General features: G+C 50.4%; 2 protein-coding genes across 12 annotated transcripts; one reads left to right on the top strand and one right to left on the bottom strand.

The window, feature by feature from the left end:
* The first annotated feature begins 174 nt into the window (after positions 1-174).
* SPAG8 (sperm associated antigen 8) lies at positions 175-4,901 on the top strand. Of its 5 annotated transcripts, none has more exons than XM_070250703.1 (7): positions 175-633; positions 736-1,384; positions 1,503-1,677; positions 1,877-1,923; positions 2,007-2,120; positions 2,242-2,304; positions 4,706-4,901. In XM_070250703.1, exons 1-7 carry the CDS (start codon positions 596-598, stop codon positions 4,835-4,837), a joined length of 1,218 nt encoding a protein of 405 aa, XP_070106804.1. In that variant the 5' UTR covers positions 175-595; the 3' UTR covers positions 4,838-4,901. The 5 variants fall into 5 exon arrangements, with proteins under 5 accessions (XP_070106804.1, XP_070106803.1, XP_014591388.2 ...); XM_070250702.1 differs by lacking the exon at positions 4,706-4,901 and adding an exon at positions 2,416-2,748; XM_014735902.3 differs by lacking the exons at positions 2,007-2,120; positions 4,706-4,901 and adding an exon at positions 2,416-2,748 and having other exon boundaries at positions 1,877-1,922.
* NPR2 (natriuretic peptide receptor 2) lies at positions 2,824-20,345 on the bottom strand. Of its 7 annotated transcripts, none has more exons than XM_001504487.7 (22): positions 18,970-20,322; positions 17,935-18,140; positions 12,004-12,117; positions 11,563-11,698; positions 11,209-11,303; positions 10,861-10,993; positions 10,549-10,633; positions 9,956-10,076; positions 9,719-9,793; positions 9,432-9,509; positions 9,089-9,193; positions 8,899-8,970; positions 6,977-7,136; positions 6,632-6,787; positions 6,386-6,554; positions 6,085-6,231; positions 5,472-5,595; positions 5,213-5,281; positions 3,814-3,988; positions 3,644-3,742; positions 3,286-3,377; positions 2,824-3,156 (listed from the first exon to the last, which is right to left on the bottom strand). In XM_001504487.7, exons 1-22 carry the CDS (start codon positions 19,634-19,636, stop codon positions 3,091-3,093), a joined length of 3,144 nt encoding a protein of 1,047 aa, XP_001504537.1. In that variant the 5' UTR covers positions 19,637-20,322; the 3' UTR covers positions 2,824-3,090. The 7 variants fall into 7 exon arrangements, with proteins under 7 accessions (XP_001504537.1, XP_014591382.1, XP_005605663.1 ...); XM_014735896.3 differs by having other exon boundaries at positions 9,956-10,085; positions 18,970-20,257; XM_005605606.4 differs by having other exon boundaries at positions 9,956-10,085; positions 19,189-19,782.
* Positions 20,346-20,488: the final 143 nt, after the last annotated feature.

The following is a 20,488-nucleotide window of genomic DNA, read 5'->3' as shown; positions in this document are numbered from 1 at the left end:
AACCCAGGACCGAGACTTGCTCAATCCTGAACCTTACTCAGATGGCAAGCCAAATTCTAAGCGGGTCCAGAGGAGGATGGTTAATGTGAGGGTCCTTTATTGGAGAAGTAATCACACCCAAAAAAAGCTGCTTCCCTTTTACTAATCCCCATGTCTCACCGTTTTGCTTTTAAGCTGTTGTCTGATGTACTTTTATCCTCAAAAATTTTAAGAAGACTACCTCCCCCACCCCTCCACTTTTGAGAGTGAACTAAGGGAAAGTACTGTTGCCCTCCCACAAATACACCAGGCAGACTTTTGTCTGCTACCACAGCCCTGTGCCTGTCTCCAACACAAAGAACCACTTTAGAAAGCCTCAAAGAATCGTGCTTGGGTATAGAGGGCAAGGCCTTAGGCCAGCGGAACCTTAAAAGCCTGGCTGAGGCGGAACGGAGTCGGGACAGAAGACAGCAGGCTCCCCAGGCCGCGCCAGGTTTAACACTTCCGCCGCGCGGAGAACTTGCCTCCGCCCCCAGCTTCCACGTCCGCCCAGCTCTAGTTCTGCGCAGTCTCCTGGAATTGTTTGCCGTCTCTATGGCAACCTAGGACGGTGAAGATGGAGACCGTCAAGTCTACAGCGGGACCGCCGTCGCGGTGAGAGCCGCAGCTCTGGCTGCACGCGTAGGGGGCCAAGAAAGGTAGGCGCACTTGCTCTGCTGCGCTTTTGACAGCTTTCACGGGTTCGTTTTCTTTCAGATCTGTAGACCCACAGTCCAGCTCCGAAGGGCTAGGACCCACTTCGGAACCGTTTCCTTCTTCGGATGGCACTCCTAGGTCGCCCCTGGCAGCCTCAACCGCAGCAGCTACTGCAGCCACTGCAGCTGTCTCCACTGCCAACGCAGCTGCCTCATCTGCAAAGACCCCAGCACCCTACTCTGAGAGGAGCCTTCTCATGGCGCCCTCTTCGGATAGTCTTCTTGGGGAGCCCAGTGCTGGACCCAGCTTTACCCACAAAACAGGCCAGGAGAGACTTGGCTTTGAGCCTGCCTATGTTTCCTCTGGTACCCAAGATCCCTGTACTTCAAATTATCTCAGCTCTAGCCCTGGCCCTCTTCCTGGCTCCAGTTCTGGTCCTGCCTCTAGGCCTAGTCTAGGCTGTGGCCATGACCCTGAGCTCAGCCCCTACACTCATCCAAGCTTGACAAACCCCGGGGCGGATCTGGTCCCTCCCTGGAGTCACCACACCCAGTGGGAGCCTCAGAAACAACAACCCTGGAAATTTTTGCAAGTCTCAGAACCTGGTGCCCGAGGGCTATGGAAGCCCCCTGAGGTTGAAGGGAAGCATAAGGTTCTCGATGAAACATTGCCACGGGGCCAGTGCCTTCTCTACAACTGGGAAGAGGAGGTATTAAGGTTTTGACCTGCTCCCTTTTCTTGAAGGCTGTTCCCAGTTTCCTGGGGGAGGTTATGTTGAGGGTGGGTACCAGAAAGGATCTCATAGTCACTCAACTTGGGACCAACAGAGAGCCACCAACCACCTGGATCGAGTCCCAAGCATGCAGGATGGCTCTGAAAGTTTCTTCTTCCGACATGGACACCAGGGACTGCTGTCCCTGCAGCTACAGTCACCCATGCCCTGCAGCACCAGCCAGACAGACTCATACCAGCCCCCAGGAAACCGCCATCAGCCAATCCGAGGTGTGAAGCATGAGAGAATGGGCCAGAATGAGTCTTTTAGTCAGAGATAAAAGAGGAAGGAATTTTTCGTGGGACTGGATTATCCGAAGGGTATAAGGGCAAAACCCCAAGATTTGCCTTCCTTTTCTCAAATTTTTTTCTTTTGGGCCTGCTTCTTAACCAGACTCCCCAACTCTGTTCATTCCTTGCCCTCCCACAGGGAAGCGTGAAGCCATGCTGGAGATGCTCCTGCGGCACCAGATCTGTTGAGAGGCTGGGGGAAAGGGAAAGGGAGGGGAAGGACAAAAACCAGGGGAGAATGGCCCTGATGCCCCCCAGTTGTGTATAGTAAAGAGGTGCAGGCAGAGCAGGAACCCACAAGGGAGAACTTTGAGGTCGAGTCTGTGACACACCATGACTACCGAAAGGAGCTGGCGCAAGCAGGGCCTCCTGCCCCAACAAAGGTGAGAACCCATCCCACCCCACTTGTACAGCTGGGCTCTGACGGGCTGGGGAAAGTAGCAGACCCACAAATTGAGAGAGGGAGCTTCAGGCCAAGAGGTATTCAGTCTCTCTCCCTCACAGCCTCATGACTACTATCAGGAGCAGCCTGAAACCTTCTGGATACAGAGGGCACCACAGCTACCGGTGCGTGAGGGCGATGAGGTGTTGGGAGTGGGGGAAAGAAGGCAAGGAAGAGGCTCTTCTGTTCTGGCTTGGCACAGAGCGGAATCTGTCCTCATCGTGGCCCTTCTCCAGGGTGTCAGTAACATCAAGACACTGGACACGCCCTTCCGGAAGAACTGCAGCTTCTCGACACCAATAACTTCATCTCTGGGGCAGCCTCTGCCCTATGAACCTGGGAAGCATTCCCACCAAGTGGGGGAAATATCTTCCCTTGCCTGTCAGGGAGGAGGGCAGGGTGGTGGAGGGGGTAGAACTACTCCTGTCTAAGGGTTGAGGAGGGCAGTGGGGTGTGGACTATGGAATCTATTTCTGACTGGAGTGGAGAGGTGGGAAGGAAGTGGATTCTGTCTGTATTTGGTCGGGGCTTTACATAAAGGGCTCTCTCATCCTGAGACTGCTAATTCAGTCATTCTGTGAGTTAGTGTGTCCATAACCCATGACCTTTCCTTGGAGTTGCCCCTAACCCAGACTATGACACCATTACTTTTTTTGTTGTTTTATATTTGGCCAAAATATTCTGGTTTAGATACAGATATTTACATTAGGTAGGGAGAAAGGAGACCAGGACAGAGAGGGGCAGATATATGTACAAAGCTGAGCTGCAAAGGGCAAGAAATTCCATACAAGGTCGGGTTTTTGTGCACGTTGGTTTCCATCTCAGGTGACAATGTCCATTTGGGTGTGTGGAGAGATGGTGGCCACTGCCCACCCAGGTACCAGACTGTCTGACTTGGGAAGAAGTGGGGCTTACAGGAGCCCAGCAGGTCCTTTGCGCTCTCCCAGGAGCCAGTAAGTTCGCATCTTTCCCTTTCCCTGGGAGCAGAGCAGTGGAGATAATTCAGATTCTTCGGTTATTCCTTTTATCTCCCTCTCTTCCCCCACGATCCTCAGAATCACTTTCATCCTCCCTTTCCATGACCCCTCCCCATGACCTGCCATCACCTTCATCTCCACATCCCCCCGAAGCTCTAGCTGGAAGCATCCTAGCTCATCCAGGGCATCCTTGGTGGTAGAGGAGACATGGATCTTCAGGGCTGGGTTGTGGTGTGGGGGATGGTGGAAAAAAGAATCAAAGAAAAGGCAACAGAAGAACTGGCGGCAACAGAGAGCTCTACCCAACCACCAGCCCTCAGAAGTTCTCAATCTTCCCGGTGCACATGCACCAGAACCAAAATACAACCGAGGATGGGGCAGCCAGGAACCGTGATCTCTCAGACTGAGAGATTTGGAGGAATTCTGAAAGGCAGAAAAGGACAACAGAGGTTGAGGCTGAAGCTGGAGTCGAGGGTTAATGTCTCACCTTGACCATTAGATTCCATTCGAGAAGCAGTGTTCACTGTGTCACCGAAAAGACAATAGCGGGGCATCTTCAGGCCAACGACCCCAGCACAGACAGGCCCTATGAGAAGAAACAGGTTGAGAGAGCCTGGGAAAAGTGGATACTTGGGCTGGAGCGAGAGTCAGCCTTACCAGTGTGGACCCCTATACGTAGCCTCAGCTGGTCATGGGGTCGGTGGCGGATGCGGAAGGAAGAAACTGCATCCAATAATGCTAGGGCCATACGAGCAATTTCCGGGGCATGGCGTTGACCATTTCGTCCTGGGAGACCGGATACCACCATGTAGGCATCTCCAATCGTCTCTACCTGATTGAGAGGGGGATTAAAATGTCACCTCTGTCTTTATCAATGGGAATGGGAAAGAGTAGAAGGAGACAAACTGGACAGTCTGGGAGGCCAGAACATTGACTACAAAATAAGTGCCATGGTCCTGAGAATCTTGGGGAAAGGGGAAGTCAAGGAATCGTTAAATCCTCCTGCGCCACCCCAGCACCTGGGGAATGCTCAGTAAACATTTGCTGAGTGAATGGACAGCCTGTCTGCAACAGGACATGGACAAATAGGCTCTGCTGTCAAATAGAGGCAAGAAAATAGGGCTGACCTGGGGAGCCCAGAGAGGGTGAGGGGGCCAGGCTGGCCCAGTGAAGTGGGCCTCAGACAGCCTCAACTGTCAAAGGTGAGAAGGCAGGCGCCTGGCTTTATTAACTATACTGGAGTTGTGTAAGAGAATGTCCTTGTTTTTAGGAATGAGATACTGAACTTTTGAGGAACAAAGAGGCACAATATCTGAAACTCTCAAATGGTTCCGAAAATAATTATATAGATAGATTTTTTAAAAACTAAAGCAAAGGGGGGAAGTATAAACAATTGGTGAATCTGGGTTAAAGAGTTTATGGGAGTTCTTTGTTACAATAATAACAGAGATGGTAGAGTAAGCCCAAAGGGAAGAGACAGAAATAGATATTTATTATCTGCACAACGTTAGGCGCTTTCCACGATAAATCTATTATTTCCGTCTTACAGATAAAACATCTGCGGCTCAGGGAGCTTCTGTTACTTGCCCAAGGCCACACAGTCAGCCACAAAGCCAATATTCAAATCCAGATCATTTTTATTCCCAAGCACAATAAAGCCCACCCTGTGCTAACTCAATGACTTCAACAAAAAGCTTTTATAACACAGCTTGTCCCTCACCCCAATAAATCATTCTGTACCCACATCCTGTATGATTCTTCCATGTCTGGAGGGGATAGAAGAGAAAAAAAGATAGATAGGCTGTATGTATACCCCCAGGCAAATAGGGGCTAAATCTTGTGATGGTTCTAATTAGGAAAGCCAGAGGATTCACCAGAAATTAGACTGGAATGTAGAATTAGAGTGCCAGAGCCTCATTTGTCTACAGAGGGCACTCCAGCACTAGGATGCTGGAGACCCAAGAGGAAAATTGACCACGGAGCAGGTAAGGCATGTGGGGTTCAGGGAGACTGGGTTTTAAGGGGGTCTCAGTAGGAGGGTAGCCCCAGCTCTCACCTTGTAGACGTCAAAGTTGTCAATTATGGCATCAAAACAGGTATACAGGTCATTAAGAAGTGTCACCACCTAATGGGGATGGGAAAGTAGAGGCCCTGAGACTTGTGCCCAACTTTCTAAGAATTCTTAACCCACAGCCATAACAAGATATGGGAACTTCAGAACAAACTAATCTTCCCTACTATCAAGAATCCCTATGCCCCAGTGAAGCTTCCCAGGTCCCTATCCTCCCCCCGTACCTCTCACCCATAGCTCTCACCTGCATAGGGGTGCTCTCTGCTGACAAAGCAGTGAAGCCAACGATGTCACTGAAGTAGATGGTAACACTGTCAAAGGCCTCAGCCTGTACAGTCTCTCCCCGTTTTAACTGCTCTGCCACTGAACTAGGAGGCAATGGTGCAGTTTGAGCCAAAGTCAGAGAAAGAGGATGGAAGGGAGAGAGAGGAAAGGAGTGTATGGCTGGAGCAGAGATGAGTTCTAACATGAAAGCTAAGCCTGGTGGAGGAGAAGGAAGGTGGCTGGGAAGACTTTACAGTCTAGCGCAAGGTAAGGTGTACAAGTGGTAGGGGGTTGGAAGGGGATGCCTGGGGATGGGGGCTAAATGTCTCAAGTTGGGATTGTTCCACAAACACTTGCTGCAGCAAAGGCACGGTAGAGCAGTGTCCTAGAAGAAGGGATGGGAAGGCAACACTGCTCATTTGGAGACAGAATGAAAATACATAGTCTATAGCCAGAAAGACTCACTGTGGCAAGATGTAACAAAGCAAGGTTCTTCTAAGGGTTGGGAAGTGAGTTCTCAGGAGCTGGATGAGGCAGAACCCAACAAAGCAGAATACCAAAGGAAAATTCAAGAAGGGGGACAAGAGTCTCACTGGGGTAGAATTTGGTAGAGCAGAGCCTCAGCCTTGCGTTTCTCCTCCAGATAGGCCTGTGTGCGTTCCTCCACCAGCTTCTCCAGGTTATTGGCATACTGCTCCATGCGCAACAGGAGGTTGTCCAATATGCTGGTGCCACCCTCCCTGGGGGGAGGCCAGGATATGGTACCGGCTCCAAGATTCTCAAGACTCCAACGACTTCCTACAACCCACCCTCTTGGCCCCACCAGCCCCACCTCATCTAAGACTGATGAGGCTTCTATCCCTGGGGAGCCCCTGTCCCTTTGTGCCCTCTCACTTGTTAAAGCGGCGAATGAAGCCCTTAATCTGTCCAAAGTCTGGCCGCTCAGCTGGGTCCTGGGCCCAACATCGCTCCATCAGCAAAACTAGTTCTTCATTCAGTTGGGTCCGGTCAATGCTCGGCCGGAAATATGGCCGCTGACCATTTCGGACCTTCTGGACAATCTCTGAGGGTGATAAAGGGTTTGGATGAAGAACAGAGCCCCCAGGTAGAGAAGCCTGTGGGTAGTAGATTGACTCTCACCTTTGGGGCTGAGGTCCAAGCCCTCCAAGTAGAAAGGACCACTGCGAAGTGCTATCTCCTGTAAGATGATCCCAAAGCTATAGACATCAGCCTTCTGCATGCCCGTGGTTGGCAAGGGGTTCCCGCTGAGCAGTTCTGGGGCAGTCCACAGCTTCTCTGGAAAGAGAGAATAGGCTGGCCAGGTCCTCAAAAAGTATCCCCAAGCCCACCTGGGCTCATTCCCATAAAGCTCCCCATATTACTGTCCCTCCATCTCCCTCTCCCACCCTTCCTAGGTGGAAATGATCAGGAAGTGATCAGGGCCAAAGGAGCAATATAAAAGTGGGTCATGGAAGAAGGCCTCACTGGCATAGAGGGCGTGGCTGTCATCAGGTTCAGCAGTTGATCGGAAGCTGGCCAGGCCATAGTCTGTGATTTTGAGCACAAATCGACTATCCACCACACAGTTGGAGGACTTGAGACTCCCATGGGATGCAATAATGCTGTTATGGAGAAAGGCCATGCCCTGCAGGATACAGATCAAGTCATGGGATTGGATCATATCTGGCTTAGGATACCCCTTCTCCCTGAGATGGACATTACCTAGCTGTCTAAAGATCTTGGGACCATTAAAACACTAAGCCAATTTTGGAAGGCATTTTTTACACAGTTTCCACTCAAGGAAATAGGCAGAATAGGAGAGTCATCCCTTCCTGGTACCATAAGCAGTATATTGGCATGTAGGCACCAAGAATAGGAGAAATGCTTAAGAGGAGGGACAAGGGGAGCTATCAGTTATTACCCTGGAAAAAGCAGACAGTCTTCTGAGTAGTAAAGGGAACAGAACTATGAGGGAAAACCCCAAGAATGGTATGACACCCATGGTGGCCTCAAATCCATGGCCACTACTTATTAGACAGACACGGCTTGAGACTTAGGTATCAAGAGTACCCGGATGCACCAAGGAAGACTAGTTGTAAACTTTAACATACAACCCCCTGTAGGCATGCAAGTTAGGATGGAGGAGGAAAGCAATCTGCTAGAGGGGATGCGTGGCCAGACAGAAGGTGGAGAAAATAGTAAATTAGAAAAACCTGGAAAATGGACACAAGTAGGAGACAGCTGCCAAGCCAATGCAGAAGCCTGAAACTTCCAGCCCCATGGAGCCAGAGAGAAGAAAACCTCTGCCTATGAGGCAGGTCCTAAGAGGGCAGAGTGGTGCTTTCCAAAATGAAACCCCAGGAGCCCACTCAAGTCAGTTCAGATGGAACAGAAAAAGGATATAGTGTTCTGTATGCTAATCCAAAACACCTCTGTCTAAATGTTTAGCTCTGAGCCTAAACAATTCATAACTCTAGTTTCTATGAACGCTTTCTTTTTATTCCTTTTCATATCAACAAAACCTTTGGGAATCTCCAAATTTGTGAATACAGAAATGATTAGGCTTCTGGCTTTGATCTAAATCACTTTTGCATCAAATCATTGTTTTCTCAAGAGTCATGTTGTTTTCATGTTTATCATCACACCTCTAGTTGAGTGCCACATCAACTTTGCCTAATATTTCATCTCTCATTTGATGGCATACTTTCACACAAAAAGTTTTTTTAAATAACCTCATGAGAATTAAGCAGAAAAACCAAAGCCAGCCTTGGGTGTGGTACAGGTGACCCACTAGGCCAGCTCACTAGAAGTCATGCTTCTAAACATCTGTCCAACCCATGCAAGATTCAAATTCATACTCTGTAAATCCATGGGCCTCTGGGTCACTTAAAAGTAGTTGAAACCTAGTATATCGGAAGATACCAAAGGTTTAGTATAATTTTCCTTGGCTTCTCTTAGTTTTACTAATAAATCTTCTTTTTTAAATTTCAGTTTTTCTGAACAAAAGAGCAGCTATGCCAAATATTGGTCAGAGAGTAAATGATGAGAAAAAACAGGAGACAAATATGTTTGGAGACCCCACTCATCTTTTCCCTGCTAAGGGATTTTAACATAAGCTCTAGAGGCAAAAAAAAAAAAAAAAAGGAAAAAAAAATGATGGAGAGAGATCTGAGATATATACGGCAGGAAGACAAAAATTCTCCACAAGTACAGGCAGATAAAATTCATTCCCCCCAATTAAAAACCCCAGATAACTTGTTTACCCATTCTCACCCAACCATAGGAACAAGGGGAAATGGAAAGAACAGGAGTTTTACAGGACTACAAGGAGAAATCATAAGCAAAGATAGAAAGATGGAAGCATTTTAAAACAGATGAACTCTTAAGGAGGAATGGGGAAGACTCACCTTAACAAGGTCATTAATGAGTGAATAACGAAACATCCAGTCCAAGTTGATGCTGTCATTTTCCAGAATATCCTAGTAAGTGACATGAATAGATTATGTGACTATCCTAGTCTCACTAGCCATCACCTGCATAGAGTTAGTGTAACTTGGGCCAATCTCCTCCCCCCCATAATCTCCACCTATCCCTCACCTGTAAACTCCCACGGGGACAATACTCAGTGACGATGCAAATGTTGGGAGGGTCTATGCAGGCACCAATGAATCGAGTGAGATGGTTGAACTGAACATCCCTCATCTAGCAAAAAAAGCCAAAAAAACAATGGGAAGGAAAAAAGAATTGAAAGAGCTAAAAAATTAGATACAGAAATCTACCACTACATGAGAGGACCTTTCTCTTACTTGTACCTACAACTTAAAATCATTTATAAATAAACCCCTTGCCCTCCTAGCCAACTTTGCTAAACCATAGTCTTCTCCTTCCTCCTCCCCATCCCTATTTACCCCTCGCCCTCAACCCACATGCCCTTACATACATGTTTGAGTTCAAACAGAACCTGCCGGGTCAGCTCAATGCGCTTCTTATTCACATGTTTGATGGCGACTACATTTCCCTGATGGTGGGAGTGAAGGGGAAAAGGAAAATTAATATCAGAAGGAGTTTCTGAATGCTAGGAAATACTGGAGAACTGTGGGAGCATCCAGGAGTTCAGCTGGACATCGAGAGGAGGGTTATGAGGGCAGAGGTTCATGGGCAGAAGTGGCAGGTGGGGATGAGACAGGATGAGATGGTGGGGACCAGAACAAGCGGATGACTGTTCACCTTGAAGTGACCGGTGTTGGCAAAGATCTGGTATTTCCCATGGGCTGTCATGAGCGAGCCGTAACTGGATCCCCGCTGGGGCCAAGGGCAACATGGAGGCGGAAGGATGAAAGGAACATTAGATGATGGTGGTAGTGCAGGGGCTATCATTACAGGCCAATGTGCTGGGAAAGGTCCAGGGTAAGAAAGGACAGGAACTGAGAGGGAAGCAAAGGGACAGCTGAGACAAGGGCTCACCAGTGACAGTGTGAGGCGACTGCCTGCACCTTTATGATAGCGCTCTGAATTGCCAAACTGCAGCTCTTCCCAGCGAATGCGCCACAACATGCTAGCCAGCTCCTTCTCCAGCATCAGTTTTCTGTAAGGACTGTACACCTTAGTTGACTGGCAAGCCCAATCCTACCACCCCATAAACCAACAGTGGGGTTGCAGGGGCTTTCCTTCAACTGTTACACCCAAGAGACAGGACTGAGAGAAGGCTACATTCTCTACATATCTGACACTGGCCCTATGCTCATTTAAAAACACAGAGGCTGAAGGTGAAAGTTCCTTTTTAAAGTGGTAGCATCCATGGAAAATTCACCTTTGCCCTTATAAGACTCCACTCAAAATAATGAGTTACTATACCCAGTCAAGAACAAAAAGTGGTAAAAACAACCCCTTGGGTAAAAGACAACTAAGGAGTAAGGCTAGAGAGGAGGATGAGAGGTCTGAGAGACAACCACCAATTAATTAAGAGACCGTGCCATGTTACAGGACCACCTGGCCTCAGCCAGACCGTGTGGTGATGGGGAGGGAGTGGGCAGGTCAGTGAAAAGCCCAGAACTCACCGGAAGATGAGGAAGCTGGAAACACCAAACATGATGAAAGTGATTCCTGTGCCCAGTGCCACAATTGCCAGAGTTGAAAGTGGAGCTGAAGGGGAGAGGGGGACCCTGAGAAAGACTGTGTGGGGGGTTGTGTGAATGGGGAGAGGTGATGCTCAGGGTGCAGGGGCAGACAGATTTCTTGAGGGAAGGAAGTAAGGAGGGGGTATAGAAGAAGAGGTAAAAATAGAGCGAAGGGTGGGGAGTCAGCGAGGGGAGGTAAGAGAATGGAGGTAAAGGGAGGAAGGATTGCACCCAGTCCCTGCACACACCCACTTTTATCACAGGATGGGTCGTCCAACTCAAAGGCACAGGGGGGATTGTCCAAGGGGGGGGCCCCCTTCACCCAGGGGATAGGCCGTCCTGTCCACCAAATCTGCTTCTCAGCTCCTGAGTAGTGGGCTGCGGGCTGTGAGGAAGGAGAAGACTGGGCCCACAGGCCTGCTCCCACCAGCCTCCTCCCCTAGACCCCAGCTACCTGGCTGCTTTTCTCCCCAACCTTCCACCCACCCAGGATGCAGCTCCAGCAGAGAAAAGAACTCCCTGCCTCTAGCACCTTTGATTCCGCCGCCGCTGAACCCTTGAAAGCTGCATGTTCAGCTGCATGTCCTCCTCCCCCCTCACCTGAAAGTCCCCAGAATCCAGGTCTCCCATGGCCCACAGGACAAAATCTGTCTCCCGGTCATTGTTCTTGTCCATAACAACCAATCCAGTTACACCTAAGATAGAAAAGAGTAGCCCTTACTTTGAGATCTACCCCAGCCCCTTCCCCTCTCCCCCCGTCTCCACAATTACCTCAGAGTCCACCCCTGCCCATTCTTAATATGTGCCCACCTCTGCCATGTCCTCTGGCTCCTACGAACTCTCCCTCCTGCCCCTGGTATCTGTATCTTCTTCTGCCCCCTCCACTCTCTTCTGCCTACTCTACTCCTGAGATTGACGGCAGCCCTCTGGCCTCCGTCTCACCCTCTTCATTACCATGGTATCTTCGTCCCTGCATCTTCTCCACAATTCGAAGTCCATCTTCCCGGGTGCCCCCTTCCTGTATTGTCTCGTTCAGGACTTCAGCATATAGCAGGATCCCATCATAGAAGCAGCCGGCAATGAGGTTCATCTGGGGGTGGTAACTTCAGCAGTGCTCTCCAAATGTCCTGCCAGGCCCCCTTCCCCAACCCCCTTTCCCATCTCTGGGGTCTCCTTCTATCTCTTCTCTTTTCTGGTTTGCTTTCTTCCCTCCTGTCACTCCTAAGTTGCCATCCCTACCTCACTGGACACTAGGGAAGAAGGAAAAATTCTGGATGGAAGTGGACAGCCCCCAAAGTAGGACTGGCTCCATGGACGAGACTTGTTGTAGAGTTAAGGAGAAGCGTCCTTCCTCAAAGCCTGGCCTGACTCTCAGGGAAAGAGAGATCTACTTACCAGGGAGGGGGCCAGCTCCACACCAAAATCTTCCCGGGCTCTTATCAGCAGACGATTCTGGAATTCCTGATACTCAGGGTTTGGGGGTTCTCGGTATGTGATCACCAATACTGTCTGTACCAACAGCACATGGGGGAGAGTGAACAGGATTCAAGATGGGCATTAGGGGAAGAGAGGAAGCAGGACAGGGAACCTGGGTGAAATACACATGATATAAAATATACATGGGTGAGTCTCAAGGCTGAGAGGACACCAGAATCTGTGTGTGTGTGCATTTGCGTGTGTGTGGTGTGTATGTGGTGTGTTCAATGCATCTGGGGACAGGGAGTGGCACTCCTCCATGAAAGGTAGAGAAGATGGTTCTGGGAAGGTAGAGACTGGGAAATAGAAGAAGTCAACTCCATTCCCAAAGCCAGCCCCTCACCTTCCTGAAGCCCCTACTAGCCCCCAGGCCTCCCTGCCAAGCTGCCGCAGCACCCACAGCTCCTCTGTCTCCTCCTTTCTGGGCACCTGTTCACTAGCAAGGACGACACTGATCAACAGCTCCTCTCTGAGGTGTTCATGACCATTAATGTTATCAGCAAGATGTTTATTTTTTCATTTGGGCCACTTGAACAGTGCTTGCATCCCATGAATTAAAGAGATTTCAGGTCCTATGACAACTGGGGGAGATACTGTGAGACAGTGATTCCATCTGTGAAAAGCCGTGAGCCCATTCATTTAACATGTGTGGAACTCCTACCATAAGCAGCAGTGTCTTGCATACTGGCATGGACCTACACGTCATTAAGGAACAGACATCTGTCACAGAGAACACACAGTCTCACACTCACACACGTTTCACAGATTAGCAAATGACACACATGGTCTCAGCCATGCACACATCTCACTGGCCACAAGTCAGCGTGTCTGTCTCTCACCAGGGTGCCTGCCTGACTCTCTCCAGCCCCACACATGTCCATTTCCCCTTCCTTAGCTGATGGACATCCTGGCCTCTGCCTGCACCTCAGACCCACACCATCACTGAGACCAGCCTCTGCCTTGGACAGGAAACTGGCATCGCCACATCAGGGAAAGACTTCAGATCAATATATTTTGTGAAATGTGACTTGGTGAAATGATAGATTAAAATCTAGACATTTGTACCAGTTTTGTTAATTCCTGTCATAGAAAGTACATGTAGACCATAGAGATATACCTGATATACAGTCAAGCATCACTTTAACAACAGGGACACATTCTGAGAAATGCGTTGTAAGGCGATTTCATCATCATGCAAACAGCACAGAGTGTACTTGCACAAACTGAGACAGTATAGCCTACTCCACACCTAAGCTAGATGCTACTAATCTTACGGGACCACCATCGTACATGTGGTCTATCACCATGCGGTGCATCCCTGTGTATCAATTCATTCCAGGTAGGAAACAAGGACGTCAGTTTCTAATATACATTCATTATATTAGACAGGATTTGCTCCATGATGTAATTATTCTTCCTGGAGCATTTGGATGCTCGATCACACACTTCAAATACGCCCTCACTCTCAGGCAAAATTAAAAAGAAGAGGGGGACTGAGTGTGTCCAGTAACACCTGTTCCAAGAATAAAAGGAAAATAGAGGGGTAAGATATTGTTGACAAACAATGTGAAAAAGTCAGTAAAAGAGCTCAAAAAGGGGCTGGCCCAGTGGCGTAGTGGTTAAGTTCGTGCTCTCTGTTTCAGCGGCCCAGGGTTTGTGAGTTCGGATCCCAGGCATGGACCCACACACTGCTCATCAAGCCATGCTATGGTGGCATCCCACATACAAAAACAGAGGAAGACTGTCGCAGATGTTAGCTCAGTGGCAATCTTCCTCAAGCCAAAAGAGGAAGACTGGCAACAGATGTTAGCTCAGGGCCAATCTTCCTCACCAAAAGCAAAAACATCCAATGAGAGGTGCCACTTCCAGTAATAGTAGACTAGGAAGTCAAGAAAAAGGAAAAAAAAAAAGAGCTCAAAAAGATCAAGCTTAACACAACTTACATTTCAATATGAAGCCTGGTGATAGGTTTTTAACACTTTTTAAACACTAATTCTCTAGGTCTGTTTGTTTGCTAGACGAGCAATTCTCAAACTTCTTAGTCGCACGACCACTTTGCACTACTAAAAATTACTGAGGACCCCAAAGACCTTTTGTTTATTTGGATTATATCTATCAATATTTACCATATTATAAATTAAAACTGACAATTTTTTAAACACAAGAATACACAAGCACACCATCTATAGCTGCCAGAGCAGTGACATCATCACATAGCACGTAGCCTCTGGAAAACTCCACGGTACAACCATGGAAGAATGAGGGCGACAGAGGCAAATAACACCTTAGTGTTATTTTTAAAATAGTTTTGACCTCATGGTCCCCCTAAAAGGATTTCAGGGGCCCCCAGGATCCCAAGTCGACACTTTGAAAACTGCTGTGCTAGACTCTTTGCAGTGGCTACTACTACTAAAAAAGAAGAACCTCCAAAGAATTTCTGTGCTTGCTCAGGGGCTAGAGAGCAGAAGGTAAAGGTAGGCAATGGTGTCCCATTTCACAGTGGACCCCAGGTGAAAAAAAACAGGCAAAGGTTCACAAAGCCGGGTTCAGCAGCAGGCAGAAGCCGGAAGGGCACGTAGGAAATGTGCACGGGCAACAGAAGCCTGCCTCTGCCTGCAGGCCCACCCCCACCGGGACCCACTCCGCCTCGGCAGGAGGCGCCGCCAACAGTGGCCTAAACAGACAGACTGGTGTCCAGAGGAGACTCTGCCCTCCACAGCCCTGGGTTTAGTGCTCACTTCCATTCTAGCTGCTGGTGTCCCCATCTGTAACCCAATCTTATGCTGGTCAGCTGGGCCGTGACCTGGGCCTAGGTTTCTGACCCCGTAGTCCTCAAATGCCCAGCCTGGGCCTCTGGATCCTTAGAGTCTGGTCACTTGCTTATTGAGTCCACTGTATCTACTTTTTCTTCCCTATCCTGGTTGATCATCTTGGTTCACAGTACCTGTCAGCTCTACTCCCATCTAGACGAATCCTAGCCCTCCCCCTCTCCCCAACACACACCTTCCTTCAGCTCAACAATATGTGCTGGGCGCATGGAATAGTACAGAGATCAGCATGAGCCCTGGCTTAAGGGGAGAAAAATCACATCAACACGATTAATTTCAGAGCCCTCTCCCCCCGTAGCTATGACACGGGCACCACACCCTCCTGGAAAAGCTCTGGGCATCTAGATCAAAGACTCCTTGCCTCTACTGCCACCTTCTCCAGGCTGGCCTGGTCTGGGACCCCAGTCGGCCAGGTAGCTCTGGGGTCAAGGCTCTCTGCTTTCTCATCTTTGGCTGGAGCTGACCACCCAAGTCCCCTCACCCCCTGCCTGGCTTCAGCATAGGCAAAGGATGAGAGCAGCTTGGCTAGACGACAGTTCGTTGCCCCCTCACCCCACCCCAGCCCACAGCCTGGATTTTTCCCTGGGCATATTCTTAAGCCTATTTGCCCTTCTTTTGTGTCATAGCAAAACTTCCCTCTTTGTCTGTCTGAATAATGCCTAGAGTAAGTGCGAGAACGGAGAATTGATACATACTGCTGATTGCTAGCTGACTAGACCCTTCTCAGCCTGCCCTAAGAGCTGGGGCCCCCTGGCTGGCAGGAATTCTCACACAGAAAGAGAGTGTTCCTTCCTCAAAAAGGCCATGGAGTCCTCCTATGGGGAGAGTACCAGAGACCCTCCTTGACCACACTAGCTAAAGTACATCCCCTCGTTATCCACCCTCATGCCACTCTATTCTTTTTAGTAACTTATCACACATTGTTCTGTTTGTACTTATTTGTGTATTTGCTTAATGTCTATCTATCTTACTAAACATAAGCTCCAAAAAGGTGGAGACTACATCTGTTATGTTCTCCACTGTCTACCAGCACCTAGCACAGGGCCTGGGACATAAAAGGTGCCTGATAAACACTAATAGAATGAGTCAGTCTTCAAACAAATCTAACACGACTGGATAGTGTGGCAACTTCTCTAGGAGACAGAGTTAAGCACAAGAGTAGGGAACTCAGTCCAACCTGGGATTCAGAATTTGTTTCCCAGAAGGGAAAATAACTGATGTGAGTCTTAAAGAATACACAAGCATAGGGGGTGGGGGGAGGATGAAAGGGGTAAAGGGGCACATGTGTATGGTGACAGATGAAAGCCAGACTACTGTTGATAAACACGATGCAGTCTATACAGTAACTGAAATATAATAACGTACACCTGAAATTTACACACTGTTATAAGCTAATATGGCCTCAATAATTTTAAAAAAAGAATACACAAGCACTATCCAGACAAAGGTGAGAAGGTTGTTTTAGACAAAACTTAAAGCATAAACAAAACCTGTCCTGCTGCTGCCCATGTTCAAGCATGACAGTCACAGACTCATACTCAGGCATGCAAACAGCTCTGTCACTCACAGTCAGACACAACCAGATACATAATCACAGCCACATAAACCCTTACTCACTGGAGAAGACGGCCACCCAAGTCCAGCCCTTAGTCACATCTACTTAGAGTCAAAGAATCTCAAGGTTGAAAGGACCTTAAGGTTATCCTATATGCCACCTCAAATACTTTCTGTGAAAAGGAGGGATATAATAAATAAATAAGAAACACTTATGTATATAAGTTAGTGAAAAACTGGTGGGAGAATCAGGGAACAATTCATGGGCATGATTTTGAGAGGCAGAGATCTGGGGTGAGGTTAGGAAGAGCATTCTGGACAAAAGAAGCAAAGAGCACAAAAGCAGGGAGGGCAGGGGGCCCATGGGCCGAGGGGTTGAGAGCGGTCTAGTGAGCTGGAGCACTCGGCAGGAGGGGCGCCAGGAGGGAAGACTGAAAAGGTGGGCTGAGAACAGACTGCAGAAGATCTTAAAAGTCAGGATAAGGAACTGGGACTTTATTCTGCAGGAAATAAGTCATTGAAAGTTTTGAGCAGAGGAGTGAAATGAACAGAATCATGTCAATTTACCCTACAAATTTTTCTTAAATCCATCTCTTTCCGTTCCTGCTCTCATCACCTAGTCAAGCACATATCACTTCTCTCCATTCCAACCTATTACAGGTGGTCTCACTGCCTCTAGCCTCCACCTCTTCTCATCCAACCTGAATTCTGTCACTGCATTGCTCGTCAAAAAAATCTCAAGGACCTCACATTCAAGTCCAGGTGCCTTAGCCTCAGGTTCAAAGCTCTCCTTAACCTGATCACACCTTTGCAACATTCTGTCCTGTATCTGCCTCACACGAACCCTTCTTCCTTGTCAGCCCAGTGTCTTCTTGGTCCCCTAAACGTGCCCATTCCTACCTTTTTCTCTTTGCTCAGGCTGCCTGGATCCTCTCTCTGACTCTGACTAGGAATATGACATCTATCTTTAAAGTCACAATAAAATTTCCCTCCTTTATAAAAGCCTTCCCTAAACCCAGCCCACACTGACTCTCCCTCCCGCGAACTGCTGAAGCTCTCAGGAGTCTGTTCCAGGACACACCGTCAGTCCCTTCTGTACTTGTATCTACCTGGCCCACAGTCAGCCTCGCCCCTCCAGAAAGGGTGGAAGCCCTCCCAGGAGCTGGGGCCAGATCTCTTCCTGAACCTCTCCTCCCTGCAGTACAGTCTACTACAGGTACTCAGGAAAGTCAGTGTTCTGGGATCCAGATCGTGGGAGGGAAGCTTGGCAGACACACTGAGGAAAGAGTCACAAAAGTGGGGAACTAAGAAAGAATGACACTAAACCCGGAAAGCCTCTGTTCATTTCACTCCTGTAGCTCACAATTCCTGCCCTGTTCCTGGGGTTTCTGTGGGTCTTGTGAGAAACAGAGAATCTTCAAAGAAGCTCCTCTTCCCCCTCCTCCTTCAAGTTTGGCTCAAATGATACCTGGAAGGCCTCTCTGAGGGCCTGGGCCTGTTCCCGGGTGCGACTGTCCTGCCAGGGCCGGCCTGCAGAGCGCGTGGGGCCTGCACGGAGACTCTCCCCAAAGACATCCAGGTAAAAGAAGACATAATCCCCATTGGTCAGGTTCTCCCTCTGGGCCTGAAGCAGGATCTCATGCAGCATCTCCAGAGGGCCGCAGATATACACAACTGGGAGCAGGTACACGACAGAGGGGCACCCTGAGAAAGCATCCAAGACCCCAGACAGCCCCCTCTCTGAACCATCTGCATTTCCATCTTTGGCAAGGAAGAGTGCTCTAACCTATCGACCACCCAGCAGATGCTCCCCACTCCTCCCCCGTGGAGTCTGTGTCGCCCGCACCCTGGGGCTGTAAGAACCATCTGGCAGAAGTCAGAGCGTGACTTCAGACCCCAGAGGAAGGGAGGTATCATCCTCCAGCCCCTCCTCTTCCCAGAGCCCTGCCTGCTGCTCCCCACCTAGCCCTCCTCACCCTGACTCTGCCCTTTCTTTCCCTGGCTCAAAGGCACTGACTGCTCAGAATTTCTCTCAGTGCAAGCCTTACCTGTCTTTCCCAACCAAATCTATTAAACCCCAAAGCCCATTTATGGAGCCCTCACTATTTTTATGCCAACAAGGGTTCTTGGTGCCCCAGTCTGAGAAGTCTCTGCTCACAAATAAGCACACATTTTGGAGCAGCTATCAACCACATTCACTACTCTAGGGCACTCATATTGCTCCCCAAATTCAATTTCCCCTCAATCCCACATTCTCCCCTGACACAAGCTTCACCCCTCATGCTATCTCATTCCTTGTTTACATCTGCTTGTGACATCCACAAGCTCCCCTGATACACTGCCTCAGCTCTCTCACAGGTGCTCTGTCCACACGCACTTCTTGACCCCAACCACCACATCCAGCTTCTCAGTGCCTACCTCCACCTACAGTTTCCCAGTGCTGAGCTCCAGGAATACAGCAACCCTCCTCCCCTGACCCTAAAATAGCCTGGGCCACACTCACTGCGCCCGTTGGCCCGGATGAAGTGGGTGGCCTGCTCAGGGCCCCCCGGCTCACGGGCATACACCTGGTGCTGCACACTGAGGTTGCTGCCCTGCAGGGCCTCAAAGACGCCCTCGATGGTGAAGTAGTGAGGCCGGTCATCTGTGCGAGCATCCAGATACAGCAAGGCAGCGCGGGCAGTCCAATTGAAGTGCCCGTGTAATGTCACTACAAACTCACCCAGCTTGGGAGCAGAGGGGCCGGTGCGCACGAGGGTACGATAATGCTCATTCTTAGCCGCAAAACCAGAGGCCACAGCACCAGCAGTCAGCAGAGGAAGGCGCCAGTGTGAGGCAAAGCGGGCCACAGAGGCAGCAGGGTACACGCAACCAGGGCCCAACAGAAGGTCAGGGTCATGGTACAGCTTGAGGTCCACAGCGCGCAGCGGTGCCAGGTACTCAGAGCAGGCGCCATCTAGTTCAGAGCTGACAAACCGCAGGTCCACGGGCAGTGCCCGGCCCAGTGCCTCCACAGCTAGTGCCACAGCAGGACCCACTCGTGGCCAGGCCCAGGCATAGCTCAGGTTGTGTTCTGGCAGCACCACCGCCAGAGTCAGGTTCCGTGCCCCGGGAGGACGCACCCCACCTGCCAGGGCTGCCACCAACAGCAGGAGTGATGGCAGTGCCATGGGGAGAAAGCAGCAGCCCCACCAACCCCAGAACCTGGGGCCCCTCTGGCCTATGGGGGAGGCACAAGCAGCACCCAGCCTGGAACCTGGGGAAGACGACCAGGAAGAGAAGTGAGGATAAGCTAGGTGAGCTGGGATACTACAGCAAGTGGTGGGGAGGGGAGAGGAGGAGGAGATGAGAGGAAGCCCCAGGGTGGGTGAGGAGTGGGTCTACCAGCCTAGGGCAAGGATGGAGGACTAACAGTAGGGTGACAGGAGGAGGGAGGGACCAAGGGGGCCTGCGCCTGGGATGGGGACAGTGAGAGGTGAAGTAGGCTGATGAATCTAAAGCTGAGAAGGAAAAAGGGATCCGTGACTGCGACGGGGTGGGGGTGGGGGGGAAGCTGGTACAAAGAAAAGGCCCGGGGGCACCTCACGGCTGAAGTGGCTGGGAGGGCAGAGAGCTGCGGGAAGGAGGGCCGCGCGGGCACGGTGGGAGGGCGCCGGCGCCGCGGAGGGACGGGGACCATGGGCGGGCGGGGAGCGAAGCGAGGCCTGGGCCGGAGGGGAGGGAGAGGCAGGGCGAGTCTCCTGTGAAGGCTTCTCCTGAAGCTCCCGCTTGGACTAACGGGCCAGGGTGCCGGTCCCAGCCGCAGCGCGGCGGCCGCCCCGTGTCCAGCTCCGCTCCCTCGGCTCCCGCTGGGCCCGGGCGCCCGGCGCCGCCCGCGCTGCCGCCCGCCCCGCCTGGGCCCGGGCGCCGCTCGTCCGCCTGCTCGCCGCGGCCCGGCCGTCTCGCTCGCTGCGCCCGCGGCGCCGAGTGTGACTCGGGGCAGGCCCGCCCGGGCGCCCCGCCCCCGCGGCCCCGCCCCGCCC

This window comes from Equus caballus, chromosome 25, assembly GCF_041296265.1.
Source record: "Equus caballus isolate H_3958 breed thoroughbred chromosome 25, TB-T2T, whole genome shotgun sequence".
Classification (NCBI taxonomy): domain Eukaryota; kingdom Metazoa; phylum Chordata; class Mammalia; order Perissodactyla; family Equidae; genus Equus; species Equus caballus.
Note: the sequence above shows the minus strand (reverse complement) of the source record. Positions and strands in the feature narration are given on the sequence as shown.